General features: G+C 44.4%; 1 protein-coding gene across 2 annotated transcripts in view; it reads right to left on the bottom strand.

Annotated features, from left to right (window-relative positions):
• KIF11 (kinesin family member 11) overlaps nt 1–18871 on the bottom strand; it is a 135057-nt gene that overhangs the window by 103668 nt on the left and 12518 nt on the right. For both annotated transcript variants that reach the window (XM_069239811.1, XM_069239812.1), the window contains exons 3-8: nt 17654–17786; nt 14073–14170; nt 12302–12380; nt 2378–2563; nt 906–1030; nt 646–736 (exon numbers count right to left, since the gene is read on the bottom strand). In XM_069239811.1, the coding sequence (XP_069095912.1) occupies nt 646–736; nt 906–1030; nt 2378–2563; nt 12302–12380; nt 14073–14170; nt 17654–17786 (712 nt within the window). The remainder of the gene's footprint in view (nt 1–645; nt 737–905; nt 1031–2377; nt 2564–12301; nt 12381–14072; nt 14171–17653; nt 17787–18871) is intronic.

Here is an 18871-nt window from a genome sequence, read left to right as displayed (position 1 = left end):
ATCATGGTGCGTTTGCACAGTACCACAGAACAAATATGGCTGTTGAGATAAATAACTATGTATAGCACCTCCTCCCGTATTTCTGCCATTCCCAAATACTGTAAGATTAATATTCAGCTTATTGTACTCCATTTACCAATGTTCTCCAGGAAAGCTACAGATGAAAAGAATACTGTGAATAAAAATGTGCCAGGATTGATAAGCACATGCAGACTGCATTACCCCAAATCGAAAAATGTTTCCCATGAACAGTCTCCATAGCTAAATTCATTGAATACTTTGCGTGCATCAAGAGAACATAACTAAAACTTTTTTTTTTTTTTAATTTGGAAGTGATCACCACAATAATGGATATGAATAAATTGAAAAGAGATCAGTGATGCTTACGTTAAACATTAGGGAAAATTAAAAATCATAGCAAAGGATTTTAAAGCGCAACGACAAAGAATGCAGTAGAGAGATCTTCGGCTGCAGGAGGCCTATATTAAGCAATAACATACCTTTAACTTGATAAAATGTGAAAAAAATGCACAATGTAATTTTCTTTAAAAAAAAAAAATCCAGAAAGGCTTTCAAACGTTCACATTTGATTTTATAGGGTCTTCAAAGAATCTATTTTAGCACCCATGTTGGATGCAAACTCACCAAATTTAATTTTCCAATCTTGACAAGTTCTTCACCATCAACTGTCGTTTCTTTCATATGAATAGTAACGGAAAACACAGAGTGGGATCGACTGGGTGGGAGAGAAAGTACAGACAAAATACGAGATTAAGATAAACTAAGTTCCATGTATGTGGAAGTTGCACAAATATAGCTAAAAAAGACGAAATTAGTTTTCATTAGCACACTTCATACGATGGCAAATTGATGAACTCACAAGAAAGTCTTTAGAAGGTGAATACCTGGAGTATGCATTCATCAGTGTAGATGCTGTAGTTCTCTTTGCTGCCCCCCTCTCTAGAATCTGATACACCTCATTCTTGTTGTGCACAGTGACTTCTTCCAAGCCTTTAATGATCACTCCTCTCTATATAAAAAATAAAAATGAACTTGCCAGTTGGATAAGGTTACAACTGTACTTGCAGCATGACCTTTGCACACCTTCAAAACTGGCGATTATGACAACTATGGCAGATAGGAACAGCAAAATATTAGGAACCAGATGGGCTCTGGTAAAGAGAAAATGTTACGAGTCCGACAGCCAAATGAAACATATAGATATAAATAAAAAACACATGTACAATGAATAAAAAGTAGTGGGAGTGAATGAAAGTGAGGGGTAGAAGTCGTGACAATTATAGTGATGCATGGCCAAAAATAAACTCCATTGAGCAAGTTGTACTGAAATGGTTATTTTCCATTCCACTAGGACAAATGTAAGTAATCACATAAAATAACAAGCATTTGCAATGCAATGGGTCTCGCGTTTGCTCATGTTAGAGCTGATTGCGTTGTAAACTCCTAACCCGACTTTTCACCTATCGGGCAAAAGTGCATTTATGTACATAACCCGAAAAAGTGAAATTAACTATGTAAAGCGCTCAACTTCTGCCAAGGAAGATCGCACTCGTAAATTAGAGAAAAAGAAGTCCACAAGCCCGATGGAAACCAGCGAGCCTCGCATGTTTTCTGTACTTGGTCGCTGCGCTCGAGGGGGGCTAGCCACCGGAAAAGGCATGACGTGTGCATGCCTTCGACTAATGAAAGCAAGCAGATTTTATTAGGCAAGCCCACAAACCAATAAAAAACAAACACTGACGTGACGTTGACAGGGCTCCGAGCCCTTTTCTAAACACTAAAGTGTCTCGCTGCGATACGCATGCGACGCAGGCTCGACCCTAAAAATGGCCACTAAAAGTGTGTAGGACCTAACATCCTATTGATCCAAAATGCTATTACAGATACATTATCTAATGTGTTTCTGTAACATTCAATATGATTAACATCCTACTTCACTCAGGAACGGTTCACATTTAATTTTGCCCATCTTGTACTTCGGCACTCAGGATGAGAGTCCCTACAAGTACAAGGCAAAAAAAAAAAAAAAAACTTCACTATTACCATGTACCTACAATGTCTTCGGATCCCTATTGCCATTTGACTGCATGAACTGTGAAAGGATTCATAGGCACTGCTGTCAGACTTAGTAAGCTGCAATGAGAGAAGCTCAATAGCCGTGAAAATTAAGATATGCAAGGGTGTAAAATAAATTTGGGTCAAGGATGTAAAAAGATTAAATGGACAGTAAAACAGAAAAAAAAGAAACAACGGACAGTTCTGCCTCAAAAAAAAAAAAAAAAAAAAAAAAAAAAAAGACAAATAAAGAAAAGGCCATGTAGTCTAGATGGAAGAGTAACATTAATTTAATAGATACCTTGTTACGAGGATCATCAAACATTTGGAGCCGCTCGTTGACATCTGGACATGGGCTCAACAGATCAAAAAGTTCTTCATTGTAAATTTCAAGTAAGGATACTTTAACTGAGAATTCTGTACCATTTTCTGAAAGTTTCTCAAAAATTTGATGCAGTGTTCGAGGAATGATACCTGCAAGTGGATCCTGTGAAGATAAGTTACAAATTGAACAGCGCAAACAGCAAAGATCTGCTATAAAGCACGAATGTGAAGCCACAGGTATTGTCAAAGACAGCATAGAAAACAAAACTTAACATAAAAACAGCTTATGCCAGTTAAACACTTCCCAATCAATCACACATGTAGGTTCCTATATGGTTATAATTGTCCAATTAGAGTATCTGAATAGAAACGTGCATCAGGTATTAACTATATAACCTATACAAGGATGGAAAAGAACAGCAGACAGGTCACTTGGTCTGACCCCTCTGCACACTCTAAACATCTCACCCTCAATCAAAACCCCCAACAATTAGCAACCAAGTCAATGATGCAAAACAGTGAATTTTTGATTAATCTAACAAACAGCAAGAAACAACAAATATAGGGCTATACACTTATGCTTCCAAAGCTCCAGAGATAACAGCGTGCAAAGTAATGTGGACAGACAACCCCTTTAGGCTCCTACTAAAAATCCAAGGATTCTTGGAAGTGAGACTTGACATATGGCTTTATTCTTTACCAGAACACGAAGACACCCAAAATAGGATGTTGTTTTCTGTTTACGCATCAGCAATCAGGGCTCAGCCTGTCCACGTTCAGAGGCCATGATAACTGCCTCAGTAACAGACCAGTGCAAAACTGTTGAAAAGTAAGCATGCACCTTTAAGCATAAGACTATGATGTACAACACTGTACAACCTATTCAACAGCCTACCCCCAACCCTCCAGCCAGCCCCCCCCCCCCCCCCCCCCCCCACACACACACACACACACACACTTTGGTTATTTGAAGGGCAATGACAGTCCGTAAACAACTTGGGTACATTTACTAAAAGTAGCAGAAAACAGAGCTTTACAGCTTTGGGTGTCCCGTTATCTTTAATGGGAAACTGTCCTGGGAAAGAGGCTGCAAATGAGGACTGGGTGACCAGTCTGGCTGAACCCAAAAGGGGGAGCTCAAGTCTCGAGGGTCTTGTGCATGCAGACACACTGTCCACGGCATCCCGGGCTGGCAGAACGTGTGCAGTGGGTCTGAGTGTCTACCACAATGCAACCCTTCCGGACAAAGTTCTCGCTTGCCTACAGAAAGAGGCTGCAGGAGGGGGACTGCAAGACCAGTCTGGCCAAACCCAAAGGGGGCTCAGCTCTTGAGGGTCTCTGCCCCTCAGGGGTCCCATCGCTTCACTGGTACTCAGGCGAAGTGCTTGTTTGCAGTGTTGCTTTGTCTGGTAGGCCACGCTGGCAGAGGCTCTTGCTGTCAGGCTCTTTGGTGCCTGCAGAGCGCAGGGAAGTAGTTCTGCTGCTTCATGGGAGATGCAAGCTGTTTCGTGACGTGCTGGCAGTCCTCGGAGGCTTTTGGAGGCAGATCAGCTGCAGGACAAGTAGTTTTTTGCGCAATTGTCAGGCAGGGTTGGCGTCAGGTCGGTCACTGCTTCTCAGTTCTTGATTCTCGCAGCTCGTGTCCTCTCTGGGCCAGTAAAATCTGAGCTCCTGGTGTCAGGGGGCCACATAAAACAGAATTTAGGTGCGTTGAGGGGAGTGGTAGTCAGTGGGCTACTTACCCTTGAGGTCACTACAACTCCTATGAGATCAATTCCTGTGGAAAGTGAACATATCCTATCCTATCCTATCCTACAGTGCCAAATTCCATTACAAACATGATAGTGGAATTCCTATTTTTGTGTTAACTTCACCTAGCTTACCCTAGGGGTGCGACTTGTGTGGGAGTGTAACACGCCTCCTGACTGTCTAATTTCCCCAACTGTCCTGGTGGCTAAGGCCAGTGGCCTCAGGGCAGGGAGCGGCATCTACCATGATTGGGAAAAGCCAGAGTCACATATCAGCGCCGGCAGGGACTTTGAAGACCCTGGTCTTGGCATGCATAATCACAAGCCATCCTGTTGGATGGGGGTGTGAACACTTTCCTCAGAAGTAGGCATTGTTTTATGGCCTCCAAGAGTGTGACATCTCATCTGCAGGGGTTCAGAAACCAGTTTATGTCATGTCAGGCTGGACTGTACCAGTCAGCCAGCACACTAGAGAACTAGTAGCTTTCAGGAGATACTTCGAGGGTACCTCTGGGTGCCTGTATTATTAAATCCATCAACGGAATCAGTGTGGGTTTATTATTACGAGGTGTTTAATACCAAACACCATAGGTTTCAGTGAAACTATTATGTAGCGTTGACACTCTTTGACCAGTGCCCAGTACATACCTTGAGATGACTTCCTTGTTCACTTGTAATGTCTGAGAATTGACGGACATTACAGGGACATATCTGCTCATGCCGATATATCCACACATGTAGTTAAATGCAACCCGCTTCAGGGCTCCAAGGCCTGTTGTAGGTGTAATGTACATATAGCCCACCCGGTGTCTTCGGCATGGGACAGTGGAGTGTGCCACGTGACGTTTTCAAACATGGTTTGCATCATGTCTCGAACCCTGCAATGACAGTCTGTATTTTGTGTGTGGGCCCCTTAGATTGGTGTAAAACATGTTTCAGCCCTAAAGGACCCTCTTTAGTACCCATGTCCTGGGTACCAGGGGTACCATTTATTAGGGGCTTACAGAGGTGTGCTGAAGTCCATGCCAGCTGGGTTACAATTGTATTTTACTTGTTTTAGGGTAAGGAGCACTGTCACCAAGGTCTGATTAGCAGGCCTCAGTGCACCATCAAAGTTGAAAACCAACATCTAGTATTTCTAAAGAGGTGGGGAAGAAGTCTAGTTTTCTACGACCACCTCCACCCTAACACACACCCAGGAGACTAAGTCAACAACTGGGAGAGTTTTCATAGTGTGTCAGGCGAGGAAGAAGCAAGAACACTTGCTATGCTATTGCAGAGCTTACTCTGCCTCATATCCTCCAGTCAAGTTAACTGCCTTGGGCAGTTGACCCATCTCAGTTATAGGACCCATTTGAACTCAGAGCACTTGTAAAGCGCACTACTCATCCATGAGGGTTTCAAGGCGTTAATTGAAAGTGTTTTGGGGGGTGGGGGGGGGGGGTGGGGGGGAACTGCTTGAACAGCCATGTCTTGAGGTGTCTTCTGAAGGTAAGTAGGTCCTGTGTTGCAAGTGGGTTGGAAGAGTGTTCCACATCTTAGCGGCGGAGCGGGAGAACGATCTCCCACCGGCAATCATTCTGTGGATGCGTGGGATGGTGGCAAGGTCGGCGGAGCGACGGCGTCGGGTCAGGGTGTAGAAGGAGAGCCGCCTGTTGAGGTATTCTGGTCCAGTGTTGTGCAGTGCCTTGTGAGCGTGGGCAAGGAGTTTGAACATTATTCTATTGTTGAAGGGGAGCCAGTGTAGATCTCAGGTGGGCTGTGATGTGGCAGTGGATGGGGATGTCCAGGATGAGGCGTGCAGAGGCGTTCAGTATGCATTGCAGTCTCTTCTGGAGCTTGCCCATGGTTCCTGTGTAGAGGGCACTGCTATAGTCCAGTCTGCTGCTTAGGAGGGCTCGGGTGACCGTCCTTCTGGTTTCAGTGGGGAACCATTTGTAGATCTTCCCAAGCATGCAGAGGGTGTTGAAGCAGGAGGAAGAGACGGCACTGACTTGCTGGGTCATTGATAGTGATGAGTCCAGGATGAATCCCAGGTTGCATGCGAGGTCGGTGCGGTTCCCAGTGCGGCAGGCCACCAGGAGTCATCCCGTGCGGAGGGGGTGGAGCCGAGGACAAGGACCTCAGTTTTGTCGTAATTCAGTTTCAGGCAGTTGTTCATCCATTCAGCGATGGCCTTCATTCCTTCGTGGACGTTGGTTTTGGCGATGGCGGGGTCCTTGGTGAGGGAGAGGACCAGCTGGGTGTCAGAGTATGAGACGATGTTGAGGTTGTGAGATCGGGCGAAGACTGCAAGCAGAGCCATGTAGATGTTTAAGAGGGTCAGGCTGAGAGACGAACCCTGGGGTACACCGCAGATCTTGGTGGCTTCAGAGCAGAATGTAGGAAGGCAGACTGAGTTCTGCCGGTAAGGAAGGAGGTGATCTAGTCCAGGCCTCTGTCGCAGATCCCTGCGTCGTTGGGGCATGTGTGTAGAGTGTGGTGGCAGACTGTCAAACGCAGCTGAGAGGTCCAGGATGATGAGAGCCGCGGGTTTGCCATTGTCAAGTATGGTCCCGATATCGTCAGCGGCGGCAATGAGGGAGGTTTCTGTGCTGTGGTTGCTGCTGAATCCGGATTGGAACAGGTCCAGAGCATTGTTCTCCTTGAGGAAAGGGCTCAGTTGTTTGTTGACAATTTTCTCTTTGACTTGAGCCAGGAAGGGAAGCTGGGGGATGGGCCGGAAGTTCTTGATGTCCTAGGAGTCCACCTTGGGTCTTTGAGGAGGGTGTTGATCTCTGCGTGCTTCCAGCTCTCCGGGAAGGTGGCAGTCTCAAAGGAACTGTAGATCTTCCTGAGTTGAGGTGCGATGATGGAGCTTGCTTTGTTGAGGATGTGGGAAGGGCAGGAGGTGGTGGTGGTGGGGGGGGAGGTGAGGGGGGGTGGAGGTCGGATGGTGAGCCGGAGGGAATGGTGTTCATGATTTCTATGGTGCCATCGTTAACGTGGATCCAGGAGAGCAGGAGGCTGCTGGGCGGCAAGTCAGTAGTTGACATGGTGGTCTGAGTATTGGAAGCGGTCATGGATGTCTGCAATCATGCGGTAGAAGAAGGTGGCTAGGGATTTGCAGGGGTCTTGTGATGGTGCGAGGTCGATGTTGGAGTTAGGGTTGGAGAGCTCCTTCACGATATTGAAGAGCTCCTTGTAGCTGTGTGGGTTGTGGTCGATGCGTTCTTTGAAGGCGGTTCGGATGAGTTGGTGCTGTCTGCAGATGGCATTCTTGAAGGCTATGTGGCTGTCCGGTGTCTGATTTTGGCGCCACTTCTTCGAGTCATCGGCATGTTTGCTTGGATTCTTGGAGGTCAACAGTGAACCAGAAGGTATTTCTGTCGGTGCGTCTATTCGAAGGTTTCTTGATTGGGGTGAGAGTGTTGGCACAGTCTGCGATCCATTGCCAGCGGTTGAGGGCTGCTGTGCCGGTGGTGTCAATAGGTGGGTTCTGGGAGAGGGTGGTGATCAGCTGGTCATCAGTGACCTTGTTCCATCAGCGGTAGGGAATCTGTTGCAGGTAATGGTGTGTTGTGGGTTTCTTGAAGGAGAAGCGGATGCAGCGGTGGTCGGTTCAGTGGAGTTCTGTGGTGTGGCTGAAGTAGACATGTTTGCTGGCGGAGAAAATGGGGTTGAGCGTGTGTCCTTAGGAGTGGGTGGGTGTTGTGACGAGCTGCTGGAGGCAGAGGTTGGCAAGGTTGTCGAGCAGGGTGGTGGAGTGGTTGTCGTTGGTGTTCTAGAGGTGGAAGTTCAGGTCCCTGGGGAGTATGTAGTCTGTGGATGCGAGGGCGTGCGTGCTGATGTCTGTGATGGAGTCGTTGAACTGCTGTCGGGGGCCATTGGGTTTGTAAGAGAGGGTCCCTCGGAGGGTGGTGTTTGGGTCAGTGTAGATCTGGAAGTGCAGGTGTTCGGCGGTGCGGGGGGTGTCTTCGGTGCTGGTCGTGATTCAAAGGTATTCTTGTGGACAATGGAGATGCCTCCTCCTAGTCTGTTGGTGCGGTCCCTGCGGGTGATCTTGTAGCCGTCTGGGATGGCTATGGCGATGTCGAGCGCAGAGGAGGGTGTCATCCAGGTTTCATTCAGGAAGGCAACGTATGGGGAGGTTGAGTCAAGGAGATTCCAGAGTTAGACGGTATGTTTGTGGACGGAGCAGTTGTTGAGTAGGATGCATTTGAGATGGTTGTGTCCTGCCTTGGTGGGTGGGTCGTTGGCGTGGATGCTAGCAAAGGAGCAGTTCCAGCAGGAGAAGGGTCCGCAGGTGAGCTGCAGGGTGGCTTGATGGCAGGTGGATGAACAGCCGGTGTTGTGTGTTGGAGGGTGGTGGCGTCGTAGCAGAGTCTGGTATTGCGGCGGTGGGGGGGGGGGGGGGCGAGAACAAGGGGTAGGCCCAGATGGGCTTGCCTTGGACACACCTTCGGCCGCCATTAATTAGGGAGGGGGATGAGACGAGGACAGCTGGGAGGCGGGGGCAAAAACTGCATGAAAAAAAGGAGGCGGGCCAGCAGCGGCAGGAGTGCAGTGCGAGAGGAGGGGCGGGCCGCAGGGGCAGCAGCAGCAGGAGGGGCAGAGAGCAAGAGCGCACCGAGTGAGGGGAGAAAAAAAAAAAAAAGCAAAGAGTGTAAACCAGAAGCGAGGTAAAAGGAGTAAAAAGGGAGCAGACACGGAAGAGAAAGCACACAGAGAAAAGCAGAAAAAAGGAGGAGCGATGCACAGGGTAGCCTACTGGGAAAGCAGAGCTCTCCCACTAGACACCAGAGATGAGTCGCAGGCAGAAGCCTGTGGGTGGAGGAGGGCCTTGAACTCCTGACAGAGGTCAAGAGTTCAGAGGAACGAGGGCTGTACTTACAGGTGGAGCTATGAGAGGCAGGGCAGTTCACTGACCAGAAATGGAATGTAACTGCTTCTTTTGTGTCCACACTCTTTCTCCTTTCCTAAGTGTCAGAGGCATATACATCTGCTATTCCTATCTTAGCCAGGTCAGCACCCAGCTTACCCAAAGAGGTTACCCATAACTGGTGCAACCTCACCATGACCAGCAGGGTCTGAGGCCCTAATTTGCTCTTTGACCTGGGGCCAGACAATCATGCTAAGGACAGTGCAGCCATAAGAGCCAGCACCCAGCAGAGGCTACTGACAGCTTTAAGTACCCAAAACCACACCTTTTGCTCTCACCTGACAGCTCGGTGGGATAGGGAACTGGCTTCTGTGGGATCTAGCAGCGGATACACCACACCCCACCCACACCCTTTTAAAAAACCATTAAGGTTGCCCAACTTAAGATACTCTGTCAAGCAGGGAAAACTGCCATTGGCCCCAAGATCACAACACCCCATCTGCAGCAGTTGCTATCAAAACATAATAGGGCCATGACAGAAAAATAAATGCCCATTTGGTAAGAGGAGGATGAGGATTTCCTCTGCACTCCCTCTGATAGTAACACCACTGGTAACACTATAGACAGTACCACAGTGGATGGAGACAGTGAAGATGCTGATCCGCACAAACGAGCTAAGAGGACAGAATTATAATCTAGGCTCTTAGCTACAGAAAAAGAAAGGAATAAGATTGGCCTAAAACCGCTCTCTGGTTGCGGCAACAATTTAAACAGGAGGAAGGTAATGATATCACCAAATGGGTCTCAGCCTTTAAGAGGGCTTGTAGAATGAAGAGATTCAACAAAAAGTATAGGGGCTTTCTGCTCTGGGAGCTGTTTTCAGTCTAGTGTAGGGATAGACACCTGGCACTTGATGAGACCGATGCAGAGTCCCATTACCTAGCCTCTTTCTTTAGAGGCCTGGGTCTCTGAAGAAATTTCTTTGGAGGATTTACCCCAGCTCCATTTCCCTTCTCTGGATTTAAACCCCCCCACCCCCACCACACCCTCTTTCTTGGGAATTCAAGTCCTAAACCATTCATCAGTAACCTTAGCCAGTTCTCTGGGACTAGAGTGTGATGTGTCTACTAGATGCTGATATAATTTTTCTGATGCACAGTTGGCTAATATGTGATCCTTCATAATCAAATCGTAGAGCCCTTCACAGACCTGCACCTTGTTACCATCCACCTAAAATCTTGACAGATAAGTCAGCAAAATCTAGCCAGGTCTGACTAGGTTTTATGAATCTCTAAACTTATTCCTGTACTCCTCTGCGGAGAGTCCAAAATCCTCAATTTGGATGGGGGGGGGGGGGGGGGGGGGGAATTGTGTGTGAATACTATGAGAGAGTGTGGCATGGAGCTAGGGGGGCTTGGTTGCAGTGGTACCTTTTGGTATCTGGTTTTCCATGGTCTGGCGCTATAACAGCTCTTCTTGGGTGCCTGCAGGTGAGTAGCTCTGCTACTCTACTGGAGCTGCTGGTGTTTCCTTAAAGTGCTAGCAGTCCTCCCAGGCTTTGAGGCAGTGCAGTTGCGCAATTGCCAAGGACAGCAGGCAGGGGGCGTTAGAGGAAGTGAAGGTTAATAGCCGATGGGCTACTTACCCTTGGGGCCACCACATCCCCTATATGACCACTTCCCGTAGAATGTGGACATAACGTTGTCTTAGAGTGCCTAATTACACCCCACTAGATGGTGGGATTCCTATTTTCGTGTTCAGGTGTCCTACACCCTCGGAATGAGACTAGCCTGGGAGTGTAACAAGGCTGTCTAATTTCCCACCTGTCCTGCTGAAAAATCAGCCTTAGGGCAGGGGGTGGCATTTCCCAGGAGCAAGGGAAGCCAGGGTTGCATATCAAAGGCAGCAGGGACTTTGCCTTGGTATGCTAAATCATCTAGTCAACCTGCTAGAGGTGGTGTGAACAACCTCCTCCGGAGCAGGCAAACTGTGGGGTCTCACCTGCAGAGGGATCAGAAACCAGTCTGTGGTGGCAGGCCGGACTGTACCAGGCATCCAGCAAACTAGAGGACTAGTAGGTTTCAGGGGGGTATCTTTAAGGTACCGTCTGGGTGCATGTATTAATAAATCCATCACTGGAATCAGTGTGGGTTTATTATTGCAAACTTTCAGTGAAGCCATTATGTATATGAGACACTCATGTAGACCAGTGCCTAGTACATAACTTAGAATGGCTTCCACATTCACTTGTAAGGTCTATGATGATTCAGACGTAGCAGGGGCACATCTGCTCATGCAGATATTTCCACACATGAGATAATGCACCATGCCTGAAGACTGTAAAGCCTGCTTTAGGGGAAGCTTACATATACCGCAAGCAGTGTCTGCAGGGATCGCACACAGGATGTGTGCCATGTTGCGTTTTCACTTTTCTCTGCACCAAGTCACGCAGCCTGCCATGGCAGTCTGCATGTTTGGTGAGGGCTCCCTTAGGGTGGCACAATACATGCTGTAACCCTTCAGACCCTCCTTAGTTCTCATGCCCTAGATACCAGGGCTACCATTTACTTGAGACTTAGACAATGCTAAAGGTTGCGCCAATTGGGGAACAACTGTACAGTTTTAGGGAAAGGAGAGCTGGCACTTCTGTCAACATTGCATTAGATCAGGCAAAAGATGGGGGTGACCATGTTAAAAGGTGGCACTTTCCAACAAATCTCATCTCTATCAACAGGTTAGAAAGGCTGGTAAACATGCATCTAAACTCTCATCATGTAATTGAAAGTCAAAGTTTAGGACCTCAGACCTTTCCCTCTTCAAGGTTTTGAGAATTAATGGTTTATATAGCACAAATAGAGCAAAATGACCTTGTAGAAATGGAATAGAAATAGTGGAACATGTTTTGCTAATCTATAGGAAATTCTCACCAGTGCACAGAAATGGTTCCCCTTCACTGTACTTGAACACAACTCAAAATAGGGTGCTTGTCTCATCGAGGTCTGTTGCCTCCCTGGATTAAACAAACTGGCAAGTTACAGAAACGGTCTGTTGGCCCTGCTAATACATGTAGGTTTTATACAACAAAAATGGGGCAACCTTGCTTAGCAGAGTTGTGTTACCACATTAACAGTACAGCAAGCCAGCTATATGAAGTACTGAACGGACAGTAAGGCATTGAGAAGCAGTCCTGCTAAGAATTAGTTGTTGGAATATATGATGTTAGTATTTATTATAGGTGAACAACTATACCAGTGAGACCAATTTAGCAGATAACTTGCATACAGAATCTCACCTCATCCCAGGTGAATTCTCCATCAGGTGACCTTTCCCCTTCCATTGTAAATGTCTTTCCAGTGCCAGTCTGACCATACCTTGAGGTAAATTAGAGCACTGTTAAACACTTACACGACATGGGCAACATATGCATGTTTATATCACATGCAACAGAAAGGACTACCATTCAACACCACATGCAGATCTTGAGAACCAAATACATCCTAATGTAACTGACATTTGGAGTTGCAAAAGTTAGTTCCTGATCAATGGGCAAACATGTAATTAATGAATTGCAAATACGAGCAACATTCCAAACGTCACAATATTCATATTTCTTGTTGTGCTATAAAAAATGTTTTTAAAAATAACAGAACCACAAATCCCAATTATGCGGGGCATTTAATATACCCCCCCAATATCTAAATTGAGCAGAAGCATAACTTCTGCTTCAATCACAAAAAAAACAATTGTGTAATAGAGAACAAATGCATTTTAATTAGTGTGTTCTGGGATACATTGAAGCTAACCACCATAAGAAACACCCCACTAACACTAACCCAAGTCAATTTAGCCCATGCACACCACTATACAGGCTGTGTAAAAGCCAAATACCTGATATGGGATGCAGCCAAGCTTTCGCAAGTGTTGTAAAAACCTAGCTCATGGACTGTAAATTAGCAATGTGGCACCCAAGGCCAAGTCATAGTGTGGGCTTGTAATCTGAATACATTTTTTTGCATGTAAAAATTTAATTTGCTGTTCAGTAAGTCAGTCTTTGCACCTTGTAACATTAACCTCAGTGCTCAATGTTAATATTTATAACATTGTACGCTTCAATTTTTAAAAGGCTAAAGGACCATGTTACCATTGAGGTTGCAACAATTCCACACATTAGTAACAGCCCAGTTTTCGAAGTCTACTTCTTCCTAACATTTTATGAGAAGTTACAGGCAACATTCTTGAAACAAATGACAAAGATAAAAAACACAAGTCAATATATTTATTTTATGCTGCAAGAACAACTTTGATAAAGTTGGTATATTCTGCATTTCAAGCAGCCTGTATGATGCAACAACAAAAACAAGGCAGTGTTCTAACTGAGCTATTAAGTTGGGAATCTCTGATCTACTCTTATACTAGTCTAAAAACATAAGTATAAGAATTGTTCTAGTTAACTAATGAAAATTCAGGCACAATATGGCATAGGATTTTTTTTAAACTACCGAAAATAAGGATGTTGGTAAACTGGAGTGTACATCCCTTAAAGGAACAGAGCTAATTCATCTGTGCGATCTCCAAATTAATCAAGATGTCAAAATGGAGGGCGTACCTTGCAAGATATGGACAACAATTGTGGTTTTAAGTTGAGAAAGTTTAGTTATAACAAACCAGTCCTACATCCCCGTATGTACAGACACATCCACTACAGTAAATTTTTTTTTTTTTAGCAAGATTCTATAGTCTGTTGACTAGACAATGGAGAGAATACGTTTTAATGTAGATGTGGGTCATTCATACCAAAATTTCTTCTGTACCCATACTTTGTTTTATACGCAAAGCTGCACAAACATTTCAGAAATATCCATGTTCAGTGTTTCATTTCAGTTCCACGGCAATAAAGATGTGGACTTTACCAACAGCCTGGAATCCGTACCTACTAGGTATTGGTTAGCAGGCAAGTGGGTATTCCAATACTTGTTAAGCCCATCTACCTTGAGTGCATTCACAACCACTGGCTCACATGGGGAGCACATGCCATAACGTCCAAATTTTGTCATGTTACTTACGCAAAAACGGTGCAGTTGTAGCCCAAGATAACTTCATCCAAAATTGGACACACCACATTTCTGTACACTTCAATTTGTTTTGCAGAAGGACCAAAAACCTGTTTCCAGACAAAATATATATATATATTTTATGTAGACAAAGATAGACTGTTAAGATAAACTAGTTATAATATTAGCAAAACTTAAGTTTATAAATGGGCTCTTTCAACACAAGAAAGTGTTAGTCTTTTTAGTGATCAAGTCGGCAAGTGCCTACATGAAATTCAGCCATGGTATAGTCAGTATGTAAATCAAGTAGAAATTATACAAGCACATTGCAATCCATTTTAGAGAACATCATGTGCATTAGTACTCACACCCTTACAAAGAAAAGTAGAACACAGTACACGATTCAAAGTACTAAAACCTGCACTCCCATTCGGCAAAACTCTACTGTTCCACATTTTCAATATATCATAACCCAGCCAATGCTTTTATTTAAGATTGCTTCAGAAATTGCAATCCTGCTCCCAAACAACTTGTGGCCAATTAAGGCCAGTAATGGATTAGTTGATGCTGTTTCTTCAGTGGCACCAGCCATGTATGATTTTCCATCAATTGAGGCTGCACTTCCTACTTGAGGAGCTGAATCATCAATTGTGATGGGGAGTTTGGCCCAATCGTCACACCTATTCTAAAACTAAATACAAGTAATCCTAAAGTTGTAGTAGCCTCATGGACATGGGACCCTTGAATAATTTAAAACAGTTCAAGTCTTCACCCTCCAACTGAACATTCTAGTAGACGAAAGAACTAAACAGGCTGACATTTGCAAAGTTTTGCAGACACTTAGAAATAAGAGTGCCTGGTTGCGAGGTAGACTGGACATTTGTAAAGCACAATTGACAACACATGCCACTTGTTAACAATACAAAGAAACCCCGACCAGGTAAAGCCACAAATTAAGTATTTTGGAAGCTTTAGAGGAGGTATTGTAACCTAGCTAGAAGGGAAAGGGAAAAGGATTCCTTAGTCCAGGACACAGAGCCCAGCCAACGCATTAAAAGCAATTTAACTAAGGAACTTGCATATAATGTTCTGCGACATAATGAATATACCTGGTGAAGAGAGCATCTAACATTCTAAAGAAAAGAAAAAAAAAAAAAAAAAAAGGAGGAGGGGGGGGGGGGCTGTCGGAAGACTCCTCGGCATAATGTCCAATGGGCTACAAAAACCTCTACAGATAATACACTGGGAACCAGGCAGCCAGAGGAAAGACAGATGGACTCCCAAGATAGGATGGGCTTGCCTCAAGCCCGCATGCCATTAGTATAGTAAGATTTTTAGACAAGTCGTAACTTCTTCAAAACAGAGAGAAAAGCTTTAGTACAGAACATGTGCACAATGTAATCATGCAGAATGCCAGCAAAGGCGAAAGATTAATAATAAACCAGGATTTATCTAGGTGCCCATCTAAGCAGAACATACCCCCCGCGCTTCAGGCAGATGACTAATCAAGAGGTTATAAGCAAACCCTGTTCATACTAAGCCTTCCAGAGCAACAGTCATAATAGATTCAGTTCCCCAGGCACAGTGGGCACCAGCTTCCACAAGAATTGAGAAACCCATAATTTTCTAGCAAATCTTAAAGTCATCTACAAGCATAATTGCCACATTTTTGGCAGCAAGAACAACAGGATGTGGACCCTTCTCTTAAGGACCTAGAAGGATTCCTTCAAAAGGCAATACTCCCTCAGCTGTAGCACGAAGCCTAAATAGGAGATAAATTCACAGTTTATTAGTAGCCGTGTTGATTTGACTGCACAAAAGACTTAAAGAAATGTAGGTGCAGCTCAGAAATAGCCGAAGTATATTTTTGGTAATTTCCTTTGGCATGCAAAGAGCTTTTCCACCCCAAGTTTAGATCTCCCAGGGGAATGCCCTGGGGCTGGTGTCTGGGTGGCCGGTCCGGTCTCAATTTTGGGGATGGGGCTGGATGTTATCAGGGCGGCAGGTGTTTGTGGCTTGCATGTACTCCTGTCCTACACTGGTGCGAATGGATAATACAGGGGGGTTCCCACACCTACGGCGATGCGCTTTAATTGCAATCTATTGACTGTATAAATAGTACTCCAGCGGTTGTTCATGTTTTTATTATCTGTGATTTGCTTAAGCTATATCTACCTGCGAGCAAAAAATTGTATGAACACGCTGATCCTCAGGTATGGTTTGCAGAGATGTGGAGTTATTTGTTGTCCTTCTAATTGTTTGTAGGCTTCAAAGACTAATATATGAACCCTCTCTTTGGACTTCGTATGTCCGTTAATCCTGAGTTATGTGGGTTCTAGCAAACTATGGTTAAATACTCTAACTGAAGGTCTAGTTATCAACTGGTTTGACGCCTACCTTCTTCTGATGTGCGTATTCAATTAACCTGTAATTGCACAAATTTGTTATCCTAATGTTGATATAAGTCAAAATGTTACAGTATGCTGAACAAAATAATAATGAACAGATTTCTGGAGGAAAAAAAAATTGCCTCCTGAAAAAGTACCTCATGGTATTGCTGTTACGGCTTGAGTTCCATTTGTAATATCTATGTGTGTGTTTTTTTGTTGTTGTGATAAACTCACAAGGCCAAACCTTCGTAGTAAAAACATTATTTGAATGCTCAGCAACAAAGGTTTGGGAGCGTACAGCTTCAGTTGCAAGCCTGCAATTAAAATTCATTGGTAGTAAAGAAATCTCTCCTGACAGCACCTCGAGTAGCATCTTACTAGCGATTACTAAGCCCTTTATAAATATAGAGCTTGAAGTCTCTAGAACAGCTGCCCCAAGTTCAGCAGGTGGGATGGTTAAACTGTTCAATATTCAGTGAGGAAAGAGATTGTAGGTTAGTTCTCTGGGACAATGCTGAGCGTTTGACTGGACTTGCTGTCATCACGAGCCAAGCACCTGCTATGGATGAGGCAGCGTAGGGACAAAGTTCTCAAAGGGAAAAAATTCATGTGATGCGGAGGTAGGACAATCAGTCTTCTTTGGAACATGGGCCATGAAACATCTTGAGTGAACCAGGGACTTTCATGTTTGCAGTGCTCTAGTCAAGGCAGGTGACCAGGCATGCATTGGGTGTCCAAGACCAGCTTACTAGATTTGCCTCTGGTCATTTTGTGATTCCAACTGCTAGAGTTATAAGCATATTCTGAATATGAAACCTCAAGCAGACTACAAGAATGCAGCTGCATGTGGTTCACCTCATGATGACTACAGATTTTAAAGGTTTTAAGACTAGAAAAATATAGGATTTAGCAATTACCTGTTCAGGCTGGAACACATTACTTAAACTTAGAAGAGATGAAAGCACAAATGACTAACAATACAAAAAAAGTAGACAATTAGGAGGTTCTGTGTGTATATATTTAAGAAAGTTAAAAAAAAAATTAAAAAAAAAAAACATGCATGATTCTCTCAGAAACAAGCTTTATCATAGCATGATGTACAAAATACAATAAATATCATTTCACAAGTATAAACCAGAGCACAAGGGCAAACTAAAAGACTATGCAAGAATACATACAGAACACACAAAATATATATATTACCATATCGAAAGTATAGGTCTTTTTGCCAATTTTCTCATTAATTCCCCCACTTCGTACAGCAATTTCTTTTCGCGATGGCTCACAATCTATCACAGAGTAAGAGCCAGCTTTCCGCTCCTGCAGATTAAAAGGCCTAAGGGAGGGGTAAAAATCCAGAGTTAAGATACCAAGAAAAGAAATTCTATAGAACACCAATGCCTACAGCGCAAACACTTTGAACTCATGATTTAAAAGCAATCTTGACTATATGAAATAATGTATTAAAAGTAACATTTGCCACCAATAGGAAGTGGTCAGTGGAAGAGATGCTTTATGAGGTCCACAACACGCAGCTTCAGCTGCGCAGAGGATCTCCGAGTCCTTGCTTTTTTGTAGCAATTATCTAAATGATTTAATCAGCGAGAGACGCAAGGATGCAAGACACCAGCACTGAGAAATATAGTCAAACCAAAGTAGTTAAGGTTGAATTGATAGACATGAAAGCAGCACGGAGCTCACTGAATGGCCAAGAAAAGTATCAAGATATTTAAATCATGATAACCACTGAATAAAATAGGTTTACAGTTAAACAAAGGATATAATTGGGAGGGGGGGAGAGGGGAATAAAATCTTGAAGCCTACAGTGATAATGCTCACAGCTGTTTCTACAATTATTTATGTATGGTTTCATACCAGAAAGCCACTGGGTCCTGGCCAGTGCTTCAAAAACCACACACACACATACTCTTAATAGGACATTCCCAGTTAGGTGAAGTATTAAAAATAAAACTTGTATTAGGGATCTTTTTGCAGTCTTTTAGGAAATTTTCATCTCCGATTCTGAGAGGCTATACCATGCCACCCTGGTGAGCCAAATCAGACGCAACTTCCCAAGTAGGTGAGCAGCTTGAAAGTTGACACCGCCTGGTTGTTTTCACTAGAATCTCAGGAGCCAGCTGTACTGTAGTGAAGAATCATTGCACGTTTTTGCAGAGCAAAATTGAGCAGAGATATAAAGACTATGCAACAGTTTAGGAGAATGTCTTAGTGGTAAATCTGATCATCTACTCTCGAGTGTGATGAGTCAAAGGACAGGGTAAGGAGTGACTTGGAAACCCAACAGCTGTTGAAGCAAGGTTTCTTACAAGCCTCTGAGGAAGAAGTTGACTTGGGAGACTTCAGTGGGGTGGTCTAGTTAAATGAAAAAGAATACAATTGCGCCAGTACAACCCTGGCTGG

This window comes from Pleurodeles waltl, chromosome 6, assembly GCF_031143425.1.
Source record: "Pleurodeles waltl isolate 20211129_DDA chromosome 6, aPleWal1.hap1.20221129, whole genome shotgun sequence".
Taxonomy (NCBI): domain Eukaryota; kingdom Metazoa; phylum Chordata; class Amphibia; order Caudata; family Salamandridae; genus Pleurodeles; species Pleurodeles waltl.
This window is presented reverse-complemented; position numbering and strand designations above follow the sequence as displayed.